The sequence below is a fragment of the Haliotis rufescens genome, unplaced genomic scaffold (genome assembly GCF_023055435.1).
Source record: "Haliotis rufescens isolate VD_foot unplaced genomic scaffold, xgHalRufe1.0.p SCAF_11, whole genome shotgun sequence".
Taxonomy (NCBI): domain Eukaryota; kingdom Metazoa; phylum Mollusca; class Gastropoda; order Lepetellida; family Haliotidae; genus Haliotis; species Haliotis rufescens.
In genome coordinates, this window is record NW_025963791.1 from 45,674,909 (window position 1) to 45,684,558 (window position 9,650).

Consider the following 9,650-nt stretch of genomic DNA (forward strand, 5'->3'; position numbering starts at 1 on the left):
CAGCCCTGCATAACCAACAATCTAAAAACAACCGACCTAAATTAATAAACCAAATACTTAAAAGCTCCAACGACTCCAACAAAAGCAGGCAAACAAATAACCTTCTTGCGTATCCCCGCCCACGTAGGAATTGACGGCAACGAAAACGCCGATAAAGCAGCTGGATTATCTCTCAAAATACCAGAAATAAGCCTAAACCTACCCATCTCAACATCAGAAATTAAAAGTGTAAACAAACAAAAAATTACCAAAAAAAGGCATAATCAATATCAAAACTCAAATAGCCAAATAAAAAAAGTACTCAGAAAACCACTAACCAAACCTAGAATCCTACACCCCTAAAAAACAATTGACAGATTAATTACAAAAATCCAAACAGGACACACGAACCTAAATAACCACCTTAAAAAACTTAAAAGACACACCACAGGAAACTGCCCCCACTGCAAACAAACCGAAACCACAGAACACGCACTCATCCACTGCACCCACTACCAAACACAGAACCACTCTACAAACCACCCTCAATCTAAATAAGGCTCCTACTCTAGATGAAATACTAAACCCTCAAAATAAACCAGAAAACTTCAAGGACCTAGGCGTATTCCTAATCAAAACAGATCTAATTAAGCGCATCTAAAAACTCATTAATCTACCAATCCAAAATCCAATAAACATACAAACACCCACCTCACCCGGCTCCCTTAGTTCCCTCCTCCACCCACTTCGGCATTTATTCCAAATTTTAAAAATTCCAAAAATTCAATATAAGCAACCCCTAAAAAGCCCCCTCTTGGGTTGCACACACCACTTTCACCCTTTTCGCAATACACTAAATGGCCCGGCCAGGCCCGTGTGCGAAATACGCTACAGTCGGAAAGCGCACGTTAAATCTCCTATATCAGTCAGTCAGTCAGTCAGATCACATCAAAACAAAACACCATCAATGGTTTAGGCTGGAGCGACTTTGCAAGGCGATTAAGTAGCAGTCATTTTGAACGAAATTACTCTGATAAATGATCCTCATGATCAAACAGTTACATCTTATCATCTTCACTCATGTTCACGGGTCTTATCATCTTCACTCATTTTCACGGGTCTTATCATCTTCACTCATTTTCACGGGTATCCTCGGAAATCTGTGACAACTTGACCACCACCTTTAATCTCAGTGATTCTTCAAATTGAGAGAAACTGCTGATTTTGGAAAAACGAAGTAAGTGGTCGTCCTTCATCTTGACAAAAATCACACCACCCCTGGTCCAAGTACCGTTGATCTTGCCATCTTTTAGGAGAGTCCTGCATCTGGCAGAAAGTTTGGATCGAGCTTTGGTCAGGTCGTCATTGAGGAATATCTTATTTGAGAAGCTAGTTCCCTTCGGTTTATGGCGGTTGTTTATGAACTCACCATAATTGGTCTAGGTTTAGGCAAGTGTGTAACAATTAGACCAAATGATCCACTATGGATCACTAGTGAGATACGTTGACTGATCAGGAAACGTAACAGAATTCATAAGGTTGCTAAAAAGCGTAACTTAGATTCTGACTGGACTACATGTCGTCCAACAAGGAACCGTGTAATCTCCTATGTTCGCACTGCAAAGAGAAAATATGTACTCAAGATTGATAGTAAAATTAATGATGCGTACGGTGAAAAAGTATGGTGGCGGCTTGTTAAAACAATATCTAAGGGGCACCAGTAATACAAAATTTCCTCCCATTAATTACCATGATATACTATACCGTCTGAGAACTGCTCAACTTCAAGCACGACGGCCATACTGCGGGCCGATTCTGACTCAATTACACAGACGTCAACGTCAATTGTGGGCACAGCGACACTTACGATGGGCTCAGAGGAATTGGAATCAAGTCGTCTTCAGTGATGAATCCCGATTTAATCTTCGATTTGCTGATGATAGGGCGAGGGTGTGGAGGCGCCGTCATGAACGTTACGCCCAGCATTGTGTAAAGGAAGTTGACATATTTAAAGGCGGGAGTGTCATGGTGTTGGGTGCTTTCTGTGGCAATGCACGTTCCAGGCTTCTTGTCATCCGTGGCATCCTCAAAGCTGCTGCTTACCGCGACCAGGTCCTGGCACCAGAACTTCTGCCTTTTATGGCAGCACATGGACCCGGTTTGATCTTCCAACACGACCCCACACAGCAATTTTGACATGGAATTTCCTTCAGAATGCGGGAGTCAACGTCATGGACTGGCCGTCAAGGTCTCCCGACCTCAATCCCATCGAACACGTCTGGGATGCTCTTGGCAGAAGTCTGCGCACTCTCCAGAACCAACCACAGAATGTGCAAGATCTTATCACCATTTTGCAGCAACAATGGCGTCGTCTTCCCAATCATGTGTTCACAAGCACTACAAGGTCCATGCGGAGGCGTTGTGTGGCAGGTGTCAACGCACATGGTGGCCATACACGCTACTGAACTTGTGTGCCATCATATCCTCGTGCTTGGGACTTATGATTTAAACTGTTGATGTTATTACCGAATGCCGTAGGTGCTTGGGACAAATTATGGTTACCACCGTTAATTCAAATCCTTCTTTGGACATTAATGATTAAAAATTACCTTCTCTGATACATTTGTCCGTTGTATATCATATATGGGATTACTTTTAAAAATGTGAAGTTTTTAATTTGACTCAGTATATATATATATATATATATATATATATATATATATATATATATGTGTGTGTGTGTGTGTGTGTGTGTGTGTGTGTGTGTGTGTGTGTGTGTGTGTGTGTGTGTGTGTGTATGAAGATGGATCCACAACAAATAAAAACTGGGAAGTAATGAAATGTCAAAATTATTACATGTGTCGGTTGTTTGAGACGTTCGTGTTACATCATCCTTGATCGTTGTTGGGGAAGACGTGTTGCTGGAGAGGATAGAGTATGTAAATATTGTTTTGATAATCTGAGTGGAGGATGAAGTCCATTTTATTACATCATGTTATTTGTATGACAAATTCAGAAATATGCTTTTGCCAAGTATTTGTACTAGTAATCTTTGTACTCTCGACAAATTTGAGAAAGTTATGACAGATAATTCTTTATCAGAATCCTTAGCACTTTATATTGTTAAATGCACTCAGGCAAGGCAGGTTTATCGCATAGGTTAAAGGGAGACAACTCTACATACAGTTTACGAATGCTTCACCTCCTCTTGATGATTATAGTAGATCTCTTCTTAATGATTGTAATTGTTGTTTGTAACTTAAAATTGTTGTGACTTGATTATATACACATGTACTCTGGGCTGGAGGCCTTTATTACAGAATAAAAGAGTCTTGAGTTTTGAGATCGTTGTTGGGGAAGACGTGTTACATTATCCCTGATGGTTGTTGGGGAAATCGTGTTACATCATCCCTGATGGTTGTTGGGGAAGACGTGTTACATCATACCTGATGGTTGTTGGGGAAGACGTGTTACATCATACCTGATGGTTGTTGGGGAAGACGTGTTACATCATATCTGATGGTTGTTGGGGAAGACGTGTTACATCATACCTGATGGTTGTTGGGGAAGACGTGTTACATCATACCTGATGGTTGTTGGGGAAGACGTGTTACATCATCCCTGATGGTTGTTGGGGAAGACGTGTTACATCATCCTTGATGGTTGTTGGGGAAGACGTGTTACATCATACCTGATGGTTGTTGGGGAAGACGTGTTACATCATCCCTGATGGTTGTTGGGGAAATCGTGTTACATCATCCCTGATGGTTGTTGGGGAAGACGTGTTACATCATCCCTGATGGTTGTTGGGGAAGACGTGTTACATTATCCCTGATGGTTGTTGGGGAAGACGTGTTACATCATACCTGATGGTTGTTGGGGAAATCGTGTTACATCATCCCTGATGGTTGTTGGGGAAGACGTGTTACATCATACCTGATGGTTGTTGGGGAAGACGTGTTACATCATCCCTGATGGTTGTTGGGGAAGACGTGTTACATCATACCTGATGGTTGTTGGGGAAGACGTGTTACATTATCCCTGATGGTTGTTGGGGAAGACGTGTTACATCATCCCTGATCGTTGTTGGGGAAGACGTGTTACATCATACCTGATGGTTGTTGGGGAAGACGTGTTACATCATACCTGATGGTTGTTGGGGAAGACGTGTTACATCATCCTTGATGGTTGTTGGGGAAGACGTGTTACATCATCCTTGATGGTTGTTGGGGAAGACGTGTTACATCATCCTTGATGGTTGTTGGGGAAGACGTGTTACATTATCCCTGATGGTTGTTGGGGAAATCGTGTTACATCATCCTTGATGGTTGTTGGGGAAGACGTGTTACATCATCCTTGATGGTTGTTGGGGAAGACGTGTTACATCATCCTTGATGGTTGTTGGGGAAGACGTGTTACATCATCATTAAACGTGTAACACGGAACACACATTAAATCATATTTTTTAAGACTACATTTAACATGTTTGGGTGAGTGAGTGAGTATGGTTTAACGCCGCGTTTAGCAATATTCCAGCAATATCACGACAGGGGACACCAAAAATGGGCTTCACATATTGTACCCATGTCGGGTCCTCGGCGTGACGAGCGAACGCTTTAACCATTAGGGTACCGGACCGCCCCCGAACCATGTGGGAAGCGCGCGGTCTGGATAGCTGGGAGAGATGAAACTCTAGGTTAACCCTTAACCCTAGTTGTTACTCTGTCTGTCGCTCGCCATTAAGAGGCTAAAACAAGGACTGGTCGGCTCTGAGTCAGTATAATGTGTCTGAGTGGGGTATTCATGTTTAACTGCGGCATGGTATCTCAGTGGGCTAGCACAATAACTCGGCTTCAGTCCGGACTAGTACAAGCAGCCACACACACACACATGCACGCACGCGATGTTAAGCCCCATTTTACCTCATCTTATAGGGTAGTTTGAACCCTGTGATACAGAAATCAGATATTGTAAATCTTGAAATTAACGCAAGCGTGTATTAAATGCGAAAAATGCGAAAGGCCTTTGCGCGCATTATTATACATCGTATTTATATAGAAATAAGACATTTTGGATAGCAGGAATAAACTTAGACATATGCTGAAAACAAAAAACTATGTATTCAACACCACTGTTACTTACTTACTTACTTATATTGGAGATTTTACGTGCGCTTTCCGACTGCAGCCTATTTCGCACACGGTACAACGCCACTGTTACTTACTTACTTACTTACTTTGGAGATTTAACGTGCGCTTTCCGACTGATGCGTATTTCGCACACGGGCCCGGCCCGGCCATTTAATGTGTTTCCGAAAGGGGCGAAAGTGGTCTGTGCAACCCAAGAGGGGGGTTTTAGGGGTTGCTTATATAGAATTTGGGAAATTTGAGATTTGGAATAGATGCCGATGGTATTGGGGAGGAGAACTAAGGGAGCTGGGTATGGTGGATGTTTGTTTGTTTATGTGATTTTGATTTGGTAGATTATTGTGTTTTTAGATGCGTTTAATTAGTTCCGTTTTGATTAAGAATACGCCTAAGGCCTTGAAGTTTTCTAGTTTATTTTGTGGGTTTAGTATTGCTTCTAGAGTTAGAGCCTTGTTTAGATTGAGGGTGGTTTGTAATGCGGTTCGATGTGTTAGGTAGTGTGTGCAGTGGATAAGTGCGTGTTCTGGGGTTTCTAGTTTAGCTGCTTTATCGGCGTTTTCATTACCGATATTCCTACGTGGGCGGGTATCCACAAGAAGGTTATTTGTTTGCCTGCCTTAGTTAGGTCGTTGGAGCTTTTAAGTATTTGATTTATTAATTTAGGTCGTTTTTTGGTATTTTTGTTTTGGAGGGCTTGCAGTCCACTTAGGGAGTCGGTAAGTATTAGGATTTTTTTGTGTTTTTTGGATTCTTGATTATGGAGGGCTGAGGCCATGCCCATTAGTTCTGCCGTGAATATTGATTGGTTGTTTGGGAGTCGGAAGGATTGTGTGGTTTTAGTTGGTTGTGTGGTATGGACTTCGATTCCCCACATAGTAGCAGATTTCTGGTGTCCCCTGCCGTAATTTTGCTGGAATATTGCTAAAAGCGGCGTATAACCAAACTCACTCTATGCCTTAACCCTAGTTGTTACTCTGTCTGTCGCTCGCCATTAAGAGGCTAAAACAAGGACTGGTCGGCTCTGAGTCAGTATAATGTGTCTGAGTGGGGTATTCATGTTTAACTGCGGCATGGTATCTCAGTGGGCTAGCACAATAACTCGGCTTCAGTCCGGACTAGTACAAGCAGTGGTTACAGTATGTATATCTGAATGCTTCGCTCACTCAAATCGAACATTTAGAAGCCTGATTACAAAGTTAACTTCGCGCGACCCTCACTAGGGGTGATTCTATAGCTCTGATTATCAGCAGCCTATAGGTTCTCGTTTACTAATTACAGAACTAATTACTAATTACAGAACAACGTACGAGCTACGAGGGATTACGGAGTATCCGTCCCGTCTGAATTAATTGGCCATGTCGAGAAACTTTCAACATTAATTCACGAGGGACAGATGATCCATGATTCAGAGTTGTCAGTAGATTTTTCATTACATTACCCTCAGTAACGTTTTATGATTTTTTTTTAAAGCAGCGGATTTCCTTTTCTCCAATGCAGACGACAGTTCCCATACGCTATTGTTTTCCAGACGTCACATAACAACGCCATGACGTCACCTCACATACGCTATTGTTAGCACAGCATCACATAAAAGCGACATGATGTCAACTCACATACGCTATTGTTGACAGCATCACATAAAAGCGCCATGACATCAGCTCAGATACGCTATTGTTGGCACAGCATCACATTAAAGCGCCATGACGTCAGCTCAGATACGCTATTGTTGGCACGGCATCACATAAAAGCGCCATGACGTCAGCTCAGATACGCGATTGATGGCACGGCATCACATAAAAGCGCCATGCCATCAGCTCACATACGCTATATATAGCTATTGTTGACACGGCATCACATAAAAGCGCCATGACGTCAGCTCACATACGCTATTGTTTGCACGGCATCACATAAAAGCGACATGACGTCAGCTCAGATTCGCTATTGTTGGCACGGCATCACATAAAAGCGCCATGACATCAGCTCAGATACGCTATTGTTGACAGCATCACATAAAAGCGCCATGACATCAGCTCAGATACGCTATTGTTGGCACAGCATCACATAAAAGCGCCATGACGTCAGCTCAGATACGCTATTGTTGGCACGGCATCACATAAAAGCGCCATGACATCAGCTCAGATACGTGATTGATGGCACGGCATCACATAAAAGCGCCATGACATCAGCTCAGATACGCGATTGATGGCACGGCATCACATAAAAGCGCCATGACGTCAGCTCAGATACGCGATTGATGGCACGGCATCACATAAAAGCGCCATGCCATCATCTCAGATACGCTATTGTTGGCACAGCATCACATAAAAGCGCCATGACGTCAGCTCAGATACGCTATTGTTAGCACGACGTCACATAACAACGCCATGACGTCAGCTCACATACGCTATTGTTGGCACGGCGACACTTAAAAGCGCCATGACATCATCTCAGATACGCTATTGTTGGCACGGCATCACATAAAAGCGACGTGACGTATAACATTAGATTAGGTCATCTTCAATTATTTACGAATATATGACGCCCTGTTGCTGTGGACATCTTCACAAATAATGAAAAGATTTGAACAGTTGTTAAAAGTCTCAGTGAGTATTATTGAAAATAATTTCACCTATATCCGTGTCCTCATTGGTAATATCTCGCATTTAATACCTGATTCTCACTAACCAACCATGACATTTCGCATCCACTACAAGCAAACACAGATAGGGAAGTTTTTGTCGTTGAAGAGGGAGAGAGATCACATTTGGGTGTTTCCGTTCTGCACCGGTCTTAGTCGGAAGCCTGTCAGAGACTACTCGATACTTCCCCATCGACGTGCATCTATGCAAACATGATACCCAGCTCCCGGATTATTCCCCACAGCCTGAACCGCCGTGGCCGATGGATCGATCGGGTGCTACATCCTACACTTCCTGTGACGTCCACCATTAAAAGGCCATCTGGGGTAGGAAGCAGATATGGAATCTGCAATGTCAACATCAATCATATTATATCCAGATAACATTTACTTTCACTGGACAGACACAAGCATTGTTCAAAAGGACTGTGCACCGTGTTGTGTGGTAGAAGGAAGAATGGACAAGTACCGCCTGTTGACCAGAGTGTGTCAGAGACTGCTGAAAAAGAGCAACGGGACGGACAAGACGTACTGTGAGGGGGTCCTCGGCATAATGTCTCGGCACGGACAGGAGTCCCGTCTGGCCATCAAGTCCATCCAAGATATAGCAGAACAGGCGAAATATGTGCTAGTGGCCGTCTACACCGTTTCGCTGGCGGTTTCTTTCTTAGGAAATACATTAGTAATCATGTCCTTTGTATTCCACCGCCACATGCGTTCCGTCATGAATGTGTTTATAGTTTCACTTGCTGTCAGTGACTTTCTAATAACCGTAACTTGTTCTCCTATCAATATCGGAAACGCGTTGGCAAAATACTGGATACTTGGGGGATTTGCCTGTAAAGCCATGCCGTTCATGACCAATTTGTCTGTAGCTTCTAGTTCTCTGACGTTGTGTTGCATTGCATTAGATCGCTACAATGCTATTATTCATCCTCTCAAATTGAACGCCACCAAGAACCCAAAGCGAGCGGTCATACTTCTTCTTTGCGTCTGGGTCGTCTCAATCTCCGCCAGCATACCCTATGCTCTGCTATACAACATCTACGACATCTGCAAGGGAGACAACTGTGAGTCAGAGGCCCACCTCTGTTACGGGTCTGACAGAGGCCTCCTGGCGTCTCTGGAGATGTGGCTAACGCTGGTTGTGCTCCTGGTCCTCCCGCTCTCCTTCATAGCGGTCACCTACGGAATCGTCATCTGGCGGCTGTGGTCCAAGAGGACCATTGGGGCTCGGATACCGACAGCCGAGGACCTAAGGACCCGGTACAAGAAAAAAGCGGTGATGATGATGGTGCTGGTGGTGGTGCTATTTGCTTGCTGCTGGACGCCGCTTCTTCTCTTTGACGTCATCGGCAGAGAAGAAAGCTTGAAGGCGTCCCAGAGCAACCTCATACTCAAGTACTTCCTCCAATGGTTCGCTCTGAGCAGTGCTTGCTACAATCCTATCATATATGCCTTTATGAATGAACGCTTTCGGAAGAATGTTGTCAAGCTTCTGACGTGTCGGCGGGTGCGCGTGGAGCCCGTGAATCCCAGACAGACAGGGGCGGTGAGGCTTAGAGCCTCCCAGCAGCCTCCCATAAGGACTCGTCAATCTGAGGGAACCACCAGCAGATTCTAGCAGGGAGGCTATATTAGGTATATAAATTCCTGGTTCCAGAACGTCAAACTGCCACTGCCAACTGCATGGACTCCTATTGTTTGATCTATAAGTAAGTGTGGGACCTAACGTGTTGGACGTTTTAAGTGACATGTGTGGTTTCAAGTTTGGAAGTAACTTTCGATAGATGTTCATGTTGCATTACGAGTCACATTGAAATAAGTATAAATGGTTGTTTCATTTGTTTGAGAAATGTGTTAATTTAACTTGGTTCGAAAACACA

At 43.6% G+C, this 9,650-nt stretch overlaps 1 protein-coding gene across 1 annotated transcript; it reads left to right on the forward strand.

Moving 5' to 3' along the window:
- Window positions 1–8,221: 8,221 nt before the first annotated feature.
- Window positions 8,222–9,388, forward strand: LOC124121062 (QRFP-like peptide receptor). Its single transcript, XM_046484014.1, has one exon. The coding sequence runs from the start codon at window positions 8,222–8,224 to the stop codon at window positions 9,386–9,388; it is 1,167 nt and encodes a 388-aa protein (XP_046339970.1).
- The last annotated feature ends 262 nt before the right edge of the window (window positions 9,389–9,650 follow it).

Excerpts from the sequence above, each read along its gene's own strand:
- LOC124121062 (XM_046484014.1), top strand. The coding sequence starts at position 8,222 with ATGGACAAGTACCGCCTGTTGACCAGAGTGTGTCAGAGACTGCTGAAA.